Genomic DNA, 19,768 nt, shown 5'->3' with positions numbered 1-19,768 from the left:
CAGGGGCCTGAACACTTGCCCCTTCTGAGGGAGGTCTCCTGCCGCATGGCTGCTTCACGCTTCCCATGCCAAGCTCAGATGGGGACCCAGGCAACAAACAGAGACTTGTCCAGCTCAGATTGGGACCCAGGTGACAGAGACTTGACTGACAGCAGCAGCCCTATATCTAAATCCAGTCTAATACCAGGAATGCTTAGAGCCTTCTCAAGGATGCAAATAATCCTTTGCATTAATATTTATAGGGTAAAAGAAGATTGTTGTTAGAGTATTAAATTTGACAGTAAAATAGTAGTCAAGTTTTCAGGTTAATTTAAATTAGCTAATTGAAATAAGTGAATAGTCAAGAAAATTTAATTATACTGGAAAAATAGCTTTTTCTACAGTATTAACTAAAAATTCTTTTGGTAGTTCATTTCATGGTAAAATTGCTTAACATACAATGAACCTAAAACAGTCATATTTTTGTACAATAAAATTAAAATTTAAAGACTGCATTATAAAAATTTTCCAAAAGCCTCCTAAGAATTAAATTTAAAAGAAGGGGGATAGTGGGAAAATATGTAAGGAAACATATCCAGAAAATTTTTTCCTTGAAAATTAATATTTTGTAATACTAACAGCAGGACACCCATGAAAAACACACATGGTATCAAAATAAGCCAAAGAAAATCATTTGGGCAAAAATAAAAAGGATCCCAAGTAAAATTTATAGAAAAGATTGCTTTATTAACCTTTGGTCGAGAATATGTTTGTATATTTTCAGAAAACAACTCCAAGACCATGTGGATTCCTGCAATAGAGAGGAATTGACAGGAATGCGCCAGTCATGAAGACAAGATGAAAAACATTCCAGAGATGGAAGACGCTGATGACGCATTGCCATACTAGCAGTCAGCAGCTGTGTGTCGCTGCAGGTTGCCCAGGACCAAACCAGACGTCAGACCTGCATTACCACCATTTGTTCACCATCCAGATACCATTGCTGACATGTACTCAAAAAAGTGTTGGACATTGAAACTGGGATTCAAAAACTGTTGGACCAGAAAGAAACTTACTGCAGACTGATTTCATTTTACTCTCAGCATAGCCATTGTTGCTTGTCTCATTTTTTGTTCTTATATGCTTATTTCTAGTCTGCATATGCAAGATTTTTTAAGGAAAGAAAACGGGGGAGATGCCAGAAACCAATCAGTTTCACTAAAAGAGATGTTGACAGGAAGCCAGGAAGGCTGGTCAACAACCTTAATTGCTCTCACCCTTTGGGTTGGGACATTGTTAGCTGAAGCAGCCTCCACCTCTGTTTGTCCTATGTAAGTTTCTGTTCTTTCCTGCCTAAGGGCTACATGTAAATTTCTGTTTATCTTGCCTAAGATGTTTTCCCCAAAGCCTCAATAAAAGGGATGGCAGGGCCAGAGCAGTCAGTAGTTCTCCCGCTAGAGTTGGACTACCGCCTAGCCCCCCATTTCACCAAATTGAATTTCTTCAAGTCTCTTTTCATTCGTGTGCGGCACATCTCCAGAACTCGAACCCTGAACCAGAACCCTGGACCACGCGGGATGTGGAAAGGGATTCCTACAGAATTCTTACCATTTGCAACAGCGTGGGTGGAACTGGAGAGCATTATGCTGAGTGAAATAAGGCAGTCAGAGAAAGACACATACCACATGATCTCACTCATTTATGAAATATAATTAACAACATAAACTGATGAACAAAAACAGATCCAGATACAGAGAAGCAGCAATCAGACCGTCAAACCTCAGAGGGAAGGTAGGGGAGGGTGGGGGTAAGCGAGAAAGATCAACCAAAGGACTTGTATACATGCATATAAGCCCAACCAATGGACACAGACAACAGGGGGGGTGAGGGCATGAGTGGGGAGGGTGTTGGGGGGTTATTGGGGGGATGAGGACACATATGCAATACCTTAATCATTAAAGAAATTAAAGCCAAAACCGGTTTGGCTCAGTGGATAGAGCGTCGGTCTGAAGACTGAAAAGTCCCAGGTTAGATTCCGGTGAAGGGCATGTACATTGGTTGTGGGGACATCCCAGGTGGGGGGTGTGCGGGAGGCAGCTGGTCGATGTTTCTCTCTCATCGATGGTTCTAGCTCTCTATCCCTCTTCCTTCCTCTCTGTAAAAAATCAATAAAAAATATATTTTTTTAAAAAAAGAAATTAATGATTGGGGGGAAAAGGGGGAATATGCTAATTGACTATCACACCCTAACAAAAATTGTGTTGCCCACAGCCAATAAGGAGGGGATATGCTAATTGACTGCCATGCCCTCAAAGATGGCGCTGCCCACAAACACAAGATTGTGGAACTCAGTCTCCTCAGCCCCACTGGGGCGGCAGGCACTTGCACGGCTGGGCTCGCCCCAAGGCGGATCCGTCCACTTCACACACCTGCCCCCTAAGACCCCCAGTCTCCTCATCCCCCCAGCCACCAGGGCCAGCCTGAAACGTAGGAAAGCCTTGGATGACAACTTCCCAGCCAACGCCTGAAGGGCAAGAAGCCTCAGATGGCTGCTGCCCACTGTACAGGGCCGCCTGAGCGTCAGGTAACCAGGGCCTGATGAGGCTTGCACTACCGTTAGTGGCAGCAGCAGAGGTGTGATGGGCGCCTTACCTTCCCCTGATCACTGGGTTGCCTCTCACCCCTGAGGGCTCCTGGACTGTGAGAAGAGACAGGCTGGGCTAAGGGACTCCCACTCCAGTGCATGAATTTTCATGCCCCAGGCCTCTAGTTGTTTATAAAATTCTACAGTGATAGGGAGGTATTCTTTTCAAAAAGAAACCTTAATGGGTGCCCTGAGTGGTTTGGCTCAATGGATAGAGCATCGGCCTGCGAACTCAAGGGTCCCAGGTTCCATTCTGGTCAAGGGCATATACCTTGCTTGTGGGCACATCCCCAGTTGGGAGTGTGCAGGATGCAGCTGATCGATGTTTCTCTCTCATCGATGTTTCTGACTCTCTATCCCTCTCCCTTCCTCTCTGTAAAAAATCAATAAAATATATATATTTTTTAAAATAAGAAACCTTAATGACACTCAAAACACAGGTTCTACCTCAACTCTTCATCTGAACTTTATAAAACAGGGGCACCGGAAGGATTCCCAGTCAGGGCACATGCTCAGGTTGCAGGCTCCATCCCCAGTAGAGGCTGGACAGGAGGCAGCCAATGGACATTTCTCTCTCATTGATGATGATTCTATCTATACCTCTCCCTACTCTCTCCCTAAAATCTATAAAAACATACTTAAAAAAAATAAGTGCTTCTGTTATCAGTGGCTCTTTCTCCATGTTGAGGGGGAGACTTGTGTCCAGCACATTGAAGCTGATACTGCCAGCCTCTTTGCTCCTCAGTAGATGTACACAGAATGCATCACCTTATGGGCATTCCTGAGTAAGGCAGGAGTGAGTATTCCTAGGATGGCCTAGGCTTAAGCTTGTAATGACTGAAACTTGTCATTTTTATCTTTTTCTCTGGTGATTTTCTGAAATGTTTCCACACCTTCTAGGTGCTGTACACAGGAATGTCTATCCACCACATACTAGCTCCTGGATGACCTGGACACCTCCCTCACAAAAATTCCACAGTTTGTTTAGAGCGAGGGTGGTTCAGTGATGCCCTTGACATCCACTGAGACATGTTAGCAAGATACTCTGAGGGTCAGCCCAGGTGGGGAGCATTCCCATCAGGAGTGCCACACTTCCTTTGGTGGCTGTGTGGTGTTATACAAGAGAAGGCGAGGCCCCTGAGCACTCAGCACAACATCTACATAGACTTGACTGATCATACATGAACTGTTCAACATCTTACATTCTGGAAAGCAGCTGGGTCCCAGCTGAGGGAGCGGGGCACTCCTTAGCCTATCTGTTCCATGGGGAGAGTGAGCAGCAGAAACTCTGCACAGGGAGGTTTAAAGAGCACTTCAGGAGAGTGTACATTAACAGGTAACAATATTCTGCTTTTCTACTGTGTATGGGAAGGGGGAGATTGATCTGGGACTCATTGGCTCTCCCAGGAGTATGGTGACAGCAAGAGACATTCACAAACATTCCTGTGGAAAGAGTGGGAGAGTTCAGCGAAGGTAGGTACAAGGAAAGTAACAACCACTACCAACCAAAGTATTTCTGGGTCACCACTGGTGATGGGTGCTCACATTTCCCACTCCTTTTGGTCACAATCCAATAGCTATAGAGGTCAAGGGTATCTTAAGCAACACAATAGTACAGCCCCAACATGAATGATGCGAAAATGAACAGAACTGTTGAAAGGAATAGACTATCTTACAATAGAAGTTGGAAACTTCAATATCCCTCACAATGGAATGAATTGTGCCCTGCCCTGCTCCCACCAAATCATATGTTGCAGCTCCAACATCTTTGTGAATGTATTTTGAGGTAGGGCCTTCAGGGAAGAAACTAAGCTTAAAAGAAGGACCACAATTAAACAGGATGAGTGTCCTTTGAAGAAGAGGAAGAGAAACCAGAGAAACCAGAGATTTCTCCCTCCATTTTTTGTCTTCTTCCTCTTCTTCTTCTTCCCCCCAACCTCTCTCTCTCTCTCTCTCTCTCTCTGTATATATATATATATATATATATATATATATATATATATATATATATATATGTATCTCTATATCTCTATCAACCTGTGCACAGAAAATGCCACATGAAGGACATAGAAATAAACAGCCATCTGCAAGCCAGGAAGAGAGTTCCTCCCTTCCTCCCTAGAAACCAAATTTTCCACCATCTGGATCTTAGACTTGTGGCCTCCAGAATTATGTGAGACAATACATTTCTGTTGTGTGAACCACCCAGTCTGTGGGACTTGTTATGGCAATCCCAGCAGGCCAACACACCTCACTGTCAATAATGGATAGAACAACTAGAAAGAAGCTCAATAATGGAATCAAAGTATTGAACAGCACAAGAAACCATCTCCAGTGAAAGACATCTCTAAAACCCCTCCCTCCCCCACCCCCCAAACAGCATGAGAATAAATGTCTTCTCAAGTGCACCAAGTAACTTTCTTCAGGATAGTCCACACATTTGACTACAAAGCATTCCTCAATAAATGTACAAGGACTCTATCAAAAGGAGTGAAATCATACAAAGTATGTCCTCTGACCAAAATAGAATGAAAATAGACATAAGCTACAGAAGGAAATTGGGGTAATTTACTGAGATAAACAAAGGTTTCAATGATAAAGAACCCGATACATGAGTAGAAAAACTCCTGCATGATCATTCCAAACCATTGAGGTAGATACACTTCCTTCAAGGAGGGTAAGCAAAACCCCTGACCCCTGAAGTGGCCATGGTTTCACAGAGGAACTTCCTTACAAAGAGCACAATGTAGAAAGGGTAAGTAAATGGTCGCTTTACAGTGGGGAAACCTGACAAACTCTACCTGTGTCACCTGATCAAGGTCAGCATCAGCAATGAAAATGTGTGATCATATGTTGGTGCCCTTCATATGATGTGATGATTATGGTCTTTAACTCCCTGTTCCTCCTCCCATAAACCCAGAGCCCCAGTCTAAGCATGAGAAACACATCAGACAAATCCCAGTGCAAGCACATCCTATAATGGACCTACCCAGAACTTCTCAAAATGATCAAGGCCATCAAAACAAAATAGGGTCTGAGATACTCTCAGGGCCAAGAGGAGTCTTACGAAAATGCAGCAGCTGAGAGGAATGTGGGATCCTAGATGTGATGCTGAAACAGAGACAAAGATAACAGACAAAAATTTTAAAACATGACATATTAATAAAGAATGGACTGTGGATCATAATAACACATTGATAATAACTCATGAGCTGCTACACATTCAGCACACAAGTGTGACTTGTTAATCATCAGGCAAACTGTGTTTGGGATATATGGGAATTCTCTGTAAGTGGTTTGCCAATTTTCAGCATGAAGTCCACTGAATTTTTCAAAATTTATAAGGATGAAAGAGGACCTGGAATGGTGATAGATGTGTTTTAAAAAGCAAAATATAAAGTAAACATGAGCACACAGAACTAGGCAGCGTGAAGCCAAACGTTCCTGAATTACCTTCAGCTCTTAGCTCTCCCTGAGCTTCCAAGCTGGATTCCTCCACAGACCAGGCCAAGTGCTCCTCATTAACATCTCTGGAATCTGCAGGTCCTCTCCTGCCCCATGCCAAGGCCTAATCCAGTCTCACAATTCCTGTCAGGAAAGTGACAGGAACCCACTATGGGCAGTCCTGCCATCAGAGCCCTGCATGGTCAGTCTCCCAGGTGGCTTTTGCAGAACAGAAGTGTGATCCTATCCTTCCTCTGCACAAGGGTTTTCAGTGTCACACCCAGGGGAAAAGCACCAGGATGACTGGGCCTGGCCACTAAGGCCATGTGATGCCAGCCCCACAGACCTGCAGCTTCTCCCTCACCTGGCCTACTTGCAGTTCAGCAGGTGGTCTGCTAGATCCTCTCTGACCCAAGGACTCAGCTCAGGAGGCCCAGGAGCTACCTCTGGGGGGCAACCTGGTGACCCCCTGCCATCTGCTACAGCCTTTCATCTTCTCAAATTGCCGGTATAGATCCCAAGGTCCAAGCTGGTTTTGTGGGTAACTACCAAGGCACCCCTGCCACTCTCTCTGCCTCAGCCTCAGCCTCTAACACCACCCTCTAATAATCACCTGAACAAGGCCAATAGTTTAATCAAGCATTTGGGTGTAACAAAGGGGATTATTTGATAACTAGAAATCCAGTGCACAAGATTTGTGCATGGATACAGTCCCTAGGCCTGGCTAGTGATCAGAGCTGATTGGGCCTTCCTGCTGCTGGCTTGGGCCTGTTCTGTGCTGCCACCTGGTGGGTAGCACATGGCATAGTGCACAATTGAATGCCTGGTCTCCCAGTTGAACTCCCTAGGGGATACTTTGCATATTAGGCTTTTATATATTTAGACAACTTGCAGTCACATTGATTAGTCACATGGTCACACGATAGTGATTATTATTTATCAATCACTAGGGCACTCACCAGGAAGATATCTCATATCCTGCCAGCTCTGCCTGAACCACACTGCCTGAAAGAGGATACTCTTCTGGGGTTGTCCTGTGAAGATAACTGCATATGAACATCATTACTTGGAACTGGGTGGTTGTCTGTGGGGACACAGGCAGAGCAGAGCCCCAAGATGTGCAGACTGGTTGAGAGAGAATGGGCAGCAGTGGGATGGGGGCAATGGGCAGGGCCCCAAAAGGTGGAAAGCACCATGCCAACAGGGCCAGTTGGCTGTTGGCCTCCTACCCAATACTCATCACGGAACTGAGGGGTAGATTGGAGCGTCCCAGGCACCTAGGGGTGCAGGAGGCATGAAGGAATTCCTGCAGCCAGCTTCCAGAGGGCCGGGTCCTCTTTGGATCACCCCCATCCCTGCCCAAGTCCTTAAAGGAACATAATCTGGCATCTCACTTCTCAAAGGGAAATGTGCATGGCATAAGTCCCTGGGTGAGCTAGCACAGTGCTCTGTGTCTGCATTCTCATGGCTTGAGAGTGAATCCATGGACCCTGTGCTGCCTTCTTTAGAAATGGCTGTGACAAACAACGCTGCTGCTCAACATTCAGTGGTAAAGGGTCATTACACAACCCTTGCTAAGTACGAGAGGACTGGCAATGCAGGGTCCCCATTCATTCAGGGAAGAGGAAGACAAGGTGAGGATGAACACTTGACATCCCCCAGTTGGCAGTTGCATGGTAGAAGCTCTAAAATGCAGCTGCTGTAATCTGTAGTGAGGAAAAAAAAAACTCTGTTTCTGGTAGGACTTCTCAGAAAGTCACATTTTCTTGAAATTCTCTACCCTTTTCCAGTGTCTCCCTGCTGTGCGAGAGGTGCTTCAAATCGCCCATCACATGAGTTTTCAAATCATTCTACACATCTCAGCAGACTGGGCTCACCCTCTTCATTCCAGAGGACCTTTCTGCACTTTCCATAGAAATACCCCCTGAAATCTCATGAGGCTGTGGATTTTCTCCTTCTTCCTGTGTAAGATCACCATATCCATCTGTGATTCTCTGCTGCCTTCTGATTAGGCATGAACATGGACAGTTGCATCTATTGGATCTACAGGTGTTGGTTGTTATTTTTGTATTATTAATACCCCAGACCAACCACTCTGTCCTCTACACATTTACTTCCACGACATTTCATTGAACTTGCAACACAATGGGAAACTGAATAGGACATCTTCACAAATTGCTGCTGGGTACTTCCCTACTAGATGATAGCTTATTGGATTTGGGTGTGGAGTCTTGCCAACAAGGTGTAATTAACCCAGAGGTCCCCAGAATTCCAATCCACCCATTAGAGCCTTTCCACTTTTGCATGTGGTTCTTCCATTAAAACCAACAATTTTTCTTCATTTCTTCTCAGTAAATCTGGCCCTTGCTTGAACTTGGCCAAGGTAAACTCAAGGAAACCTATGGGGAAGCATGGGACTTGGTTGGAAAGTTTGTAAAAAGGAATCTCCGAAAGGTGGAGGGCCTCCAGGGGAAGCAGGAAGAAGGTGGCCATCCCAATGCATATTGACGATCAAAAGTCTACAGAATGCCAGGATTTAACACCGCCCCCTCCTCCTGAAGTAGAGCCTGTAGAGCTTGTAATACCTAATATCCCACAATCAGGGGAACCCTTTCTGGATCCTAAGTTGCACCACTCACCCCTATGCCTTTGTTATAGGCCCCAATCTACCTAGTCACCACCAGTGGATTGATGTTAAAAAGCATCTATGGGGAGTCTTTCATGATAACCTTACTGAAGAAGTAAACATGTTGCAAAGGCAAATTAAAGAGTCCTTACTTGCCATCAATAAACATGAAAAACAGACTACTGCTTGGAATACGGTAAAGGAGCATTTAGAGTGGATAGACCCCACCACATAGTTTCCTAAAACCAATTGGTACCTGATTGGACTAACCATTGCTGTCATTGTAATTCTCTTTGTTTTTCTTATAATCTACAAAATCAGAACTCAAAGGGAGTTTTGAAGATGGCAGCCAACTGGATGGCAGTGAGGAAGAGAGTGTGAGTGGATGAGGGAGTAAAAGGAGAGTGTGTGGACGTGTGTGTGTGTGTGTGTGTGTGTGTGTGTGTGTGTGTGTGTGTGTGTGAAAGAGAGAGAGAGAGAGAGAGAGAGAGAGAGAGAGAGAGAGAGAGAGAGAGTTATATTCTGTAGGACTGTTGGGGGCTGGCCGACCAGGGTCTCCTACCCAGGCAGCCTCTATTACCACTGCAATCTCTCCCAGGGTAGCCAGATCTGCTGCAGAGACCTTGCCATCTTGAATGGGAGAATGGCTGTGATGGGAAGCCAGCCTTACCTTTACCTGGGGAGACCTCAGAAACCACCCAGGACCTACTGCCACACCAGCCAGGGACCAGCTGCCTCAGCTGCAAACCCATGAGCACCGAGACTCCAGCCTCCCTGGCCATGGGCCATAAAAATTTGTTCAGGGGGAGACAAAATGGCGGACAAATAGGCGGACGTGTTCTGCGCCTTCTCATGGAGCACATAGAAGAAACAGCCGAATCGAATAACATCCACCTGGAATTGGAAAATTAAACACAGCTGGTGGGACAATCCATGGCCCGGAAGGACAGAGGACGCCTGGAGAATGGTAGTATCAGGGATCTGGGCTGGAGAGAGATGCATGCAACCAGGACTAAAGGGTTAGAAGGAAACTGCAATGCACCAAGTATGCAACACTTGGGGCATGCGTAACACTCGACTGTGGAAGGGGGTCCACAGGGCTGCTGGAAGTGGGGGACTCTAGATCTAAGTCCACAGCCATGGGTGGCTGCACTCAGAAAGGCAGCCTGAAATTCTGCACCAGCCAGGCTGTAACGGGGGCGGGTTGGGGGGGAGAGTTGCACAGTGGTGTGGTTGCTCTTTCTTTACATTTTCCTTGCTTTTGCTCTCTAAACCTAGTACAGAGGATCTTTCAATTACAAATAATCACCGAGGCTGTGATGCAGGGGAAGGTGGCTTTGTGGAAGCTGGGAAACAAAATAGGGAGAGGCAACCAGGAAGCCAGCTCTGGGACAGTCGGGTCCCTCCAACCCTGAACAGCCATTTTTCTCCTGAAAAGCCAGCCCCTCCTAGCAGCACTGCTGCACCCAGCTTTGAGCTCAGCAGGGAAACAAGAATTCAAAATACTCCCAGGGAGCCCCTGTGGACTGGGTTGAGGGGCCATTTGGTCCCAGAAACTGATACAGCAACACCCCCACCTAGAGCCTGTGTCAGGAATAGACACTTGTGTAAATATGACTGAAAGCAAGCAGACAAACAAAGCGGGCAGACTGATCACACCTGCCTGAAAGCAAAGCTGTGCAGTCTGACAGAGGAGTGTTACATAGCTGGAAACTTTAACAAGGTGCTGACTACCTAACAAGAAACTGAAACATGGCAGACAGAACAGTAGAGAGTGATCTTAAACCATACCCCATGGGACAATAAAACTCAACTGAAGTGAACTACACCTAACTAATTCACTTTTTTATATTTTACTTTAGAAATTAATTTTTTTCTTATATTATTGTCACCATCATCATCCTCATCCTCCTCATCATCATTAACCTTGTAATTTTTTTGGATTAGTGTTCTACAATTTTGTTATTTTTTATCATTATTTTACTTTATCTCATTTTATCCTTTTTGCCAGTCTTTTCTTCCTCACTTCTCCCTTTTTCATCCTGTTTCTCTGCTCCTGTTCCTGCTTTAGTTTTTCTCTCTCCTGTCGGGGTACTCCTTATTAAAAATTGATCTTTTTACCTGATTTATTGAGGCATTTCTATTATCGTAGTCTCTGGTGGCTTAGTCATATATCTAATTTCCTCTTGCCTGCTCCAAGTCCATGCACCCTTCTCTTTTCTCTTTGTGTGCTAGCCAATTTTTGTTGTTGTTTGTTTGTTTTTTATTGTATGCTTCTGTTTTTCCCCTCTTTGCTTGCTAATAGCTTAATTAGTTTCACTCACCAAACTCGTGCCTATTTGCTCTCTACTTTATTCTCCTTTTCCAAAAATAGACAAATAGATAAAAGAAAAAATTATATATTTTTAATTGTGTACTTTGTTTTTACTTTTTTTATATACACGCATTCTCTTTAACCTTCTTTATACTGAATCATGCCCATTCACGGATTCATTCAATTCCTTTACTGTACCTTCTGGAAATAAGCTCTACCTCTTCAGATTCCATTGTCCCCCTTTTTTTTCTGGATGTTTGTTGTTTGTATTTTTTGGTTTATTTGTTGGTTTTGTGGAGTTTTATCCCCATATGTGTATACTTTTCCCCCATATGTTTTTTTCTTTTTCTTTTCTTTCTTACCATTTTTTTCCTTTTCTTAGTATCATTTTTGTGCTCTTTTTTCTCCTCTAATTCCTTTTTCTCTGCTGGTCACATTTATTTGAGGTTATTGTTGTCATGAATACATTCATGTTTTGTTCCCTCTGTGTCATGACTTGTCAAGTTGTACTTTGTGCCTTTTGGTCAACATGGTAGATAGTGAGCCACATAACCAGACACCCTGAGAGGAGCAAAAATGGGTAGATAAAGAACAGCCCCATACAAAAAATAATAATAAATTAAAGAATTAAAGGAGGAATCACCAGAAAAAGGAAGTAAATGAAGTGGAGGCAAACAATTCCTCACAGAAAGAATTCAGAGCAATGGTCATAAGGATGCTGAAAAGGATGGAAGACAAATTCAAGAACATATGTAAGAATCAAGAGGAAATAATGAACCAAGAATAAGTGAAGAATAACATAGCTGCAATAAACAACACAATAGAAAGCATCAATAGTAGTCTAGAAGGAGGTGATGACCATATCAGCGAGCTAGAAGATAAGGTAGGAAATAACACCCAAGCAGAGCAGCAACTGGAAAAAAAACTTAAGAAGCAGAAGGAGAGCCTAAGGAAGCTTTGGAAAACACGAAATGAAACAACACCTGCATAATATGGCTGCCTTAAGAAGAGGAAACTGAGCAAAGAATAGAAAACCTGTTTGAAAAAATAATGAGAGAAAACTTCCCTATTAATGGGAAGAAAAAACACACACAAGCCCAAGAAGCTTGCAAAGTCCCAAACAAACGGAACCCCAAAAGACTGACATGAAGACACATCATAATTAAATTGGCAAACACCAACGAAAAAGTAAGAATCTTAAAGGGTCCCAGAGAGACAGAAAGTTACCTAGAAGGGATCGCCCATTAGACTATCAACTCATTTCTCAACAGAAACACATCAGGCCATAAAGGAATTGAATGAAATATACAAAGTGATGGAAAGGAAGGGACTGAATCCAAGAATACTATACGCAGCAAGGCTATCATTCAAAATTGAGGTGAAGTAAGGGGCTTCACAGACAAAAAAGGGCTAAGCGAGTTTATTACCACCAAGCCAGCAATGCAAGAAATGCTGAAGAGACTTCTGTAAAAATAAGAAATAGGAAGGGAAGAAGGAACCCAGGCATAAAGAATTAAAATGGTGACAAACAAGTACCTATCAATAATAATCTTAATGTAAATGGATTAAATGCTCCAATCAAAAGACATAGCGTAGCTGAATAAATAAGAAAATATGACCCATATATTTACTGTCTACAAGAAAACCAACTCAAAACAAAGGACTCACCCAGGCTGATAGTGAAGGGATGGGGGAACTTTTTTCCAGGGGAACCGAAATGAAAAAAAAATTCTGGGGTAGCAATACTTATATCTGACAAATTAGACCTCAAAGTGAAGGCCATAACAAGAGATAAGAAAGGCCACTTCATAATACTAAAGGGATCAATTCTACAGGAGGGTATAACTCTGTTAAACATATATGCACCCAGTACAGGAGCACCCAAATACATAAAAACACATCTATGAAGATATCAAGGGAGAGATCAACACGAATACAATCAAAGCAGGGGACTTTAATACCCCATTGACACCACTGGATAAATCCTCTAAACAAAAAAATCAGCAAAGAAACATCAATCCTAAAAAAAATCAATGGATCAGAGGGGATTCACATCTCCTGAACATTTCACCCAAAAGCTAGAGAATATACATTCTTCTCAAGAGCACATGGGACATTTTCAAAGATAGACCACATATTGGGACACATGCAAAGTCTCTTCAAATTCAAGAAGACAGATATCATATCAAGCATCTTCTCATATCAAAATGGCATAATATTAGAAATAAACTACAATGAAAAAATCAAACAATTGGAGACTAAATAGCATGCTATTAAACAACGATTGGGTTACCAAAGAGATCAAAGAAGAAATAAAAAGCATCCTGGTAACAAACAACAATGAAAACAAAACAATCCAAAATCTTTGGGACACAGTTAAAGCAGTCCTAAGAAGGAAGTTCATAGCTCCACAGGCCTACCTCAACAAACAAGAAACAATGGTAATAAATTATCTAACCCTACAACTCACAGAATTAGAAAGAGAGAAACAAGGAAAGCTCAGAGTTAGCAGAAGGAAGGAAATAATAAAGATTATTATAAATGACATAGAGACAAAACACACACACACACACACACACACACACACACACACACACACACAAATACAAAAGATCAATAAAATCAAGACCTGGTTCTTTGAAAGGATAAACATGATTGATAAACCTCTAGCCAGGCTTACCAAGAATCAAAGAGAGAGGACCCAAATAAACAAAATCAGAAATGAAAGAGTTGAAGTAACAATCGACCCCACAGAAATACAAAGGAGTATGAAAAAATACTATTCCAACAAACTGGAAAACCTAGAGGAAATGGACATATTCTTAGAAAAATACAAACTTCCAAAACTCAATCAGGAAGAATAAAAAAAATTAAACAAGCTGACAACTACCCAAGAAATTGAAGCAGTGATCAAAAATCTTCCAGCAAACAAAAGCCCCAGTCTGAATGGCTTTACAGGGGATTTCTACCAAGCATTCAAAAAAGAATCCTATCCTCCTCAGGCTAATTCAAAAAATTCAAGAGGAAGGCACACTTCCAAGCTCTTTCTATGAAGCCAACATTACCCTAATTCCAAAAGCAGACAAAAACACCACAAAGAAAGAGAACTACAGGCCACTGTCCTGAATGAACATAGACGCTAAAATCCTCAACAAAATTCTACCAATTACATTAGATCATACACTATGACCCAGTGGGATTTATTACAGGGATGCAAGGATGGTACAATATGCCTAAGTCAATAAATGTGATACATCACATAAACAAATTGAGAGACAAAAATCACATAATCTTATCAATCGATGCAGAAAAAGCATTTGATAAAAACCCAATGCCCTTTCTTGATAAAAACTCTCAGCAAAGTGGGAATAGAGGAATCATACCTCAACATTGTACAAGCCTTATGTAACAAACCTAAAGCCAACATCATACTCAATAGGCAAAAACTAAACACATTTCCCTTAAGAACAGGAACAAGATAGGGACACCCACTCTCCCCACCCTTGTTCAACATAGTACTGGAAGTACTAGCCATAAGGATCAGACAAGAAGAAGAAATAAAAGGCATCCAAATAGGAAAAGAAGAGAAAAACTAACATTATTCACAGATGACATGATATTGTACAAAGAAAACCCCAAAGACTACATCAACAAACTACTAATTTGACAATATAGCAGGATACAAAATTAACACTCAGAAATCTATAGCTTTTTTTAGACACCAATAATCAACTCACAGAAAGAGAAACAAAAAAACAATTCCATTTACCATTGCACCAAAAAATTAAGATACCTAGGAATAACGTCCTTATCTAAGGACGTTAAAGACCTGTACTTGGAAAACTACAGGACATTGAAGAAAGACATAGAAGAAGACATAAACAAATCGAAGAACATACCGTGGTCATGGATTGGTAAAATCAACATCATTAAAATATCCATACTACCCAAAGCAATCTATAGATTCAATGCACTCCCCATTAAAATGATAATGGCATATAACACAGACCTAGAACAAGCTCTCCAACAATTCACCTGGAATAAAAAAAGACCCTGAATAGCCACAGAAATCCTGAGAAAGAAGAACAAAGTTGGAGGGATCTCAATATCATATATCAAGCTGTATTACAAAGCCACGATTCTTAAAACTGCCTGGTACTGGCACAAGAACAGACATATAGACCAATGGAACAGAACAGAGAACCCAGAAATAGACCCAAGCCATTATGCTCAATTAATATTTGACAAAGGATGCAAGAGTATACAATGGAGTCAAGACAGTCTCTTCAATAAATGGTGTTGGGAAAATTGGGCAGATACATGCAAAAAATGAAATTAGATCACCAACTTAAACCATACAAAAAAAATAAACTCAAAATGGATAGAGGACTTAAGTGTAAGACAAGAAACCATAAAAATCTTAGAAGACTCCACAGGCAGCAAAATATCAGACATATGGCGTAGCAATATCTTTACCGATACAGCTCTTAGGGCAATGGGAACTAAGGGGAAAATAAACAAATGAGACTACATCAAAATAAAAAGCTTCTGCACAGCAAAAGAACCATCAACAAAACTACAAGAAAGCCCACTGCATGGAAGAACATATTTGCCAATGCTACCTCAGAAAAGGGTTTAATCTCCAAAATGTACAGGAACTCATTCAACTTACCAAAAAGAAGATAAACAATCCAATAAAAAAAAATGAGCTGCACAAAGGACCTAAATAGCCACTTTCCAAAAAAGAGGACATACAGAAGGCCAAGAGACATATGAAAACATGTTCAAAGTCACTAATCATCCTAGAGATGCAAATCAAAACAACAATGAGGTACCATCTCACACCTGTCAGAATGGCTATCATCAAAAAATCAACAAAGGACAAGTGCTGGTGAGGATGTGGAGAAAAAGAACCCTTTTGCACTGCTGGTGGGAATGCAGACTGGGGCAGCCACTGTGGAAAACAGTATGGAGTTTCCTTCAAAAAGTTAAAAATGGAACTCCCATTTGACCCAGTAATCCCACTTCTAGGACTATATCCCAAGAAATCAGAAACACCAATCAAAAAGGATATATGCACCCCTATGTTCATAGCAGCACAATTTACAATAGCTAAGATTTGGAAACAGCCTAACTGCCCATCAGCAGATGAGTGGATTAAAGAACTGTGGTACATCAACATAATGGAATACTATCCTATATAATAAAGACCTAATATGCTAACTAGACCAAACAGCAGAACAACCATCCCCACGACCTGCTGGACAAAGCCAGGGTTGCATGGGCCAGCTGAGGCAGTGAGGGGCTGCAAGGGCTGGCCAGGGCTCTGAGGGCCAAACCCCTTGCACAAATTTCATGCATCAGGCGTCTAGTGTTGCTATAAAAAAGAAGGAACTTTTACCTTTTGCAACAGAATGGATGTAACTGGAGAGCAATATGTTAAGAGAAATAAAACAGTCAGAGAAAGATCAAATATCACATGATCTCACTCATATGTGGGTTATAATGAACAACATAAACTGATGAACAAAAATAGACCCAGAGGCAAGGTAATACTGAACAGACCATCCAACCTCAGACAGAAGTCAGGGAAGGGGGTTAGAGATCAACCAAAGGACTATTATGCATGCATATTAGCATAACCAATGGACACAGACACTGGGGTGGTGGGGGCCTGTCCTGGCCGTGGGAGTGGCCAGGAGAGTATCGATCAGGGAAAACGGAGACATATGTAAACTCTAAATAATAATTTTAAAAATCTGAACTCCAGCAGTGAACACGCTTCGTGGACCCCAACATTCCAAAGCAGAAAGTTCGCTGCCTCCCTCTTTCTTCTGCAGCCAGCAAAACAAAAAAATGGTGAGATGTGGGGAAGCAAGGGACTTGGTTGGAAAATTTAGAAGGAGGAATCTCCGAAAAGTCTGGGGCCTCCAGGGGGAGCTGGGTAAAGGTAAAGGTGGCCAAGCCTGCCTTGACTTTTCCAAAGAAGTCTGAGCCCCCGGGTGTTTTACTGGAATCTTTATGTTTTGTCTTTAGAAGTCCTTGCCTAAAGGATACTGCAGAGGCGTGTGTCTACTCAAGGATACATATGCTACTGATAGTATCTAATAGTTAAGTTCAAGCTGCTGTTACAATAACAGCCTAAGGAGGGAGGCGAAACAGGCTGTTTGGTTTAAGCCAAGCAGTCCCTTAGCCCTGTCTTTCACAGAAACGTGTGTGAGAGTAATCATTATTCATCCATCGCTCAGGTGCTGCTGGTCAGCCCCGGCTGAAACAGAAATAATATATTATTTCACTAGAGTCAGACCTGGCTTTCCCAGGCCAGGGAGAAGAATGCCTGTTCAGTAACTTGGGGGCATTGCTTCAAGGAGCAAGACCCTTATTTCTCTGGAAATCCTTGCAGGTAATGTGGATGAAACACCTGTGTCTTCACTGTGTACTTCTACAATGGGATAGAAGTACAGGGCAGACATCCTTCCACCTTCCTCGGATGGACATTTCTCTCTGGTTTATACATGATCCAGAAGGAATTTCCAATTTCTCTTTTCATACCATCCCCTCAAGCCCAAAACACACTATCAGCAAGATCTGGCCACTGCCATTACTCACCTTCATTACAATCAACCCCCACAGAAGGCATCACGGTTTCCCAAAGCCCCAAACTATCCTGGTCACATCTTTTACATTTGAGTACTGTCCCCTGGAGCCCCACCACCTCTCACATTCTTTTGTTTGTTCTATAGGACTTAGGGCATACCTCATCACCTTCCTTATATGTCTGCAGCTGCCACTGTCACCTGTGGGCGGGTAGGTCCTGCTTATGGTGGTGCCCACTATAAGAAAGGGCATTTCAGAGGACAGAAGCTCAGTAAATGTCTGGGGAATATACAAACCACTGAGCAGGCGTCGTCTTTACTCAGATAAAATGCCTCCATTTTCTTGAATGAACCAAGCAAATCTTAGAATCCTTATGTAGTTTGTTTCATAGAATGACAGACAAGAATGGAAAATAACAAGTTTTTTGCTTTTATTTCTCTATTTCTTGACTCCATAGATTGTATTGCTGAGTTCTTTTACATTTCCAACAACATCCTGTTCTAATGCCATGTTATCTAGTTCAGAATCACAAACTAAGGTGAAAGGTGTCCCATTTTGTGTTGCACAATAAAAAAAAAAAACAACTCTTACGTTCAAACTGGATAGTACAAATACATGTATGGTCAATATCATTCACAAAATTAGGTTCTGAAGCTTAAGGAACCTCTATGAAACGGGACAAATTTACAATTCCTAAAGGAAACAAGGATGCATTTCTAAATCATTGCAGGAACCCAAATGCTACAGCCCTTATTTCCCCAAATAGCCCTGGGCCTCACTACCTAGAACATTGACTGCCCTCTTCTCAAACAGACTAAAGAATTGTCCCCACATCATGTCAGACATGGGCCTGAAGTGTGCCTGACTGAAACGTGGCTCAGGCCTGCTCTTCCTCATCACTCAGAACCTCTTCAGACAGGGATGGGACAGAACTTGGATCCCCTCTATAATCCCTGAATAAAAGCTCAAGGACTTTCAACTTGGTGGTCTCGGCGTGGGCCCTGGGACCCCACAGGAACTGGTAGCGTGCAGGATGGCTGTTGGGCACCTGCCGGTACTCCAGGTACTGTTCCTGCACCCAAACTTTGGTGAGGAGCTCTCTAGGCTCCCCATAGATCCAATGCTTTTTCCCATCATGCACCCCCCTTACCCGCAGGGCTTTCCAAACTTCCTCCTCAGGAACACAGTCACCCTCTGAGGCAATCAGCCACAGAACTGTGACCAGGAGGCCAGTGTTGGGAAACCTGTGCCCATCGCCCACCATCCCATCATAGGTGAGGCCCAAGGTGGTGACCACGACATAGGTGTGGGCACTGGGGTCCACTTCCTTGACATCAATGCCAAAGACCAGCTGCATGACCTCAGAGGCTTCGCCAATGATCTCAGGGAAGTAGTCCTGGTGCTCTTTGATGACCCTACTCAGCATTTCTGCCTTTGTGGTCTGCTCCCTGGTGCGATACTTCAGGAGCAGAAATGCCACCAGGTAAGCCTTCTTCAAATGTAGGGCGCCTTGGAGAGAGGACTTGGCCTCTTCAGAGCCCTCCCTGCTGCTTGGCCCCTCTTTATCTAGATTGCTGGAGCCCTCATCTTCAGGTTGGCTACATGGAGAGGCTGCCATGGCAGCGAGGGGGAGGCAGGCACCCTGAGGGCTGTGGGGAGGACTTGCTGACTCATCAGCAGCCACCTCATCCAGACTCTCGTGGAATAGGACTGAGAGGGAGGAAGAGACAGAGGAGGAGGGAGATATAGCCTCCACCTCCTCTACCTCCTCAGGCCCAAGCAGCTGCACCACCACCAGGTCGATGTTCTCCTCAGACTTGTACAACTCATTCCTCTGATGGTGAGGCATGATTATCTGTGCTGAGACCGCAGCAGTAGTTGGGCAGAAAGTGGGTAATGAGGACTCACGGACCTGTGAGAGAGAGGGAGTGTGAGGGGCCTCATTTGGGAAATTCACCCTAGGGGGCTCTGACAAAGGCTACTTACAAGTCTCTTTTTCAGAAGTGCTTTTCGGCGTCACAGGTGTCTCTCCTCAGCGACCTGCCCAGTAAGATCCTGAAGGAGGAAGTGAGAAGGCTCCTCAGGGTGCAGCTAGCACAACCCAAGGTTCTGGGAAAGACAGTGTGGTGTGGTGGGATTGGGTGCTGTGGAGCCTCCTCTGTTC

General features: G+C 43.2%; 1 protein-coding gene across 1 annotated transcript; it reads right to left on the bottom strand.

The window, feature by feature from the left end:
• Window positions 1-18,481: 18,481 nt before the first annotated feature.
• On the bottom strand, window positions 18,482-19,453 carry LOC129149847 (melanoma-associated antigen 4-like). Its single transcript, XM_054719462.1, has one exon. The coding sequence runs from the start codon at window positions 19,451-19,453 to the stop codon at window positions 18,482-18,484; it is 972 nt and encodes a 323-aa protein (XP_054575437.1).
• Window positions 19,454-19,768: the final 315 nt, after the last annotated feature.

Source organism: Eptesicus fuscus, chromosome 1 (genome assembly GCF_027574615.1).
Source record: "Eptesicus fuscus isolate TK198812 chromosome 1, DD_ASM_mEF_20220401, whole genome shotgun sequence".
In the NCBI taxonomy this organism is placed as follows: domain Eukaryota; kingdom Metazoa; phylum Chordata; class Mammalia; order Chiroptera; family Vespertilionidae; genus Eptesicus; species Eptesicus fuscus.
The sequence above is the reverse complement of the archived record's forward strand: the minus strand, read 5'-3'. Positions and strand labels throughout refer to the sequence as shown.

Coding starts and splice junctions, on each gene's coding strand:
- LOC129149847 (XM_054719462.1), bottom strand. CDS start 19,453: ATGCCTCACCATCAGAGGAATGAGTTGTACAAGTCTGAGGAGAACATC.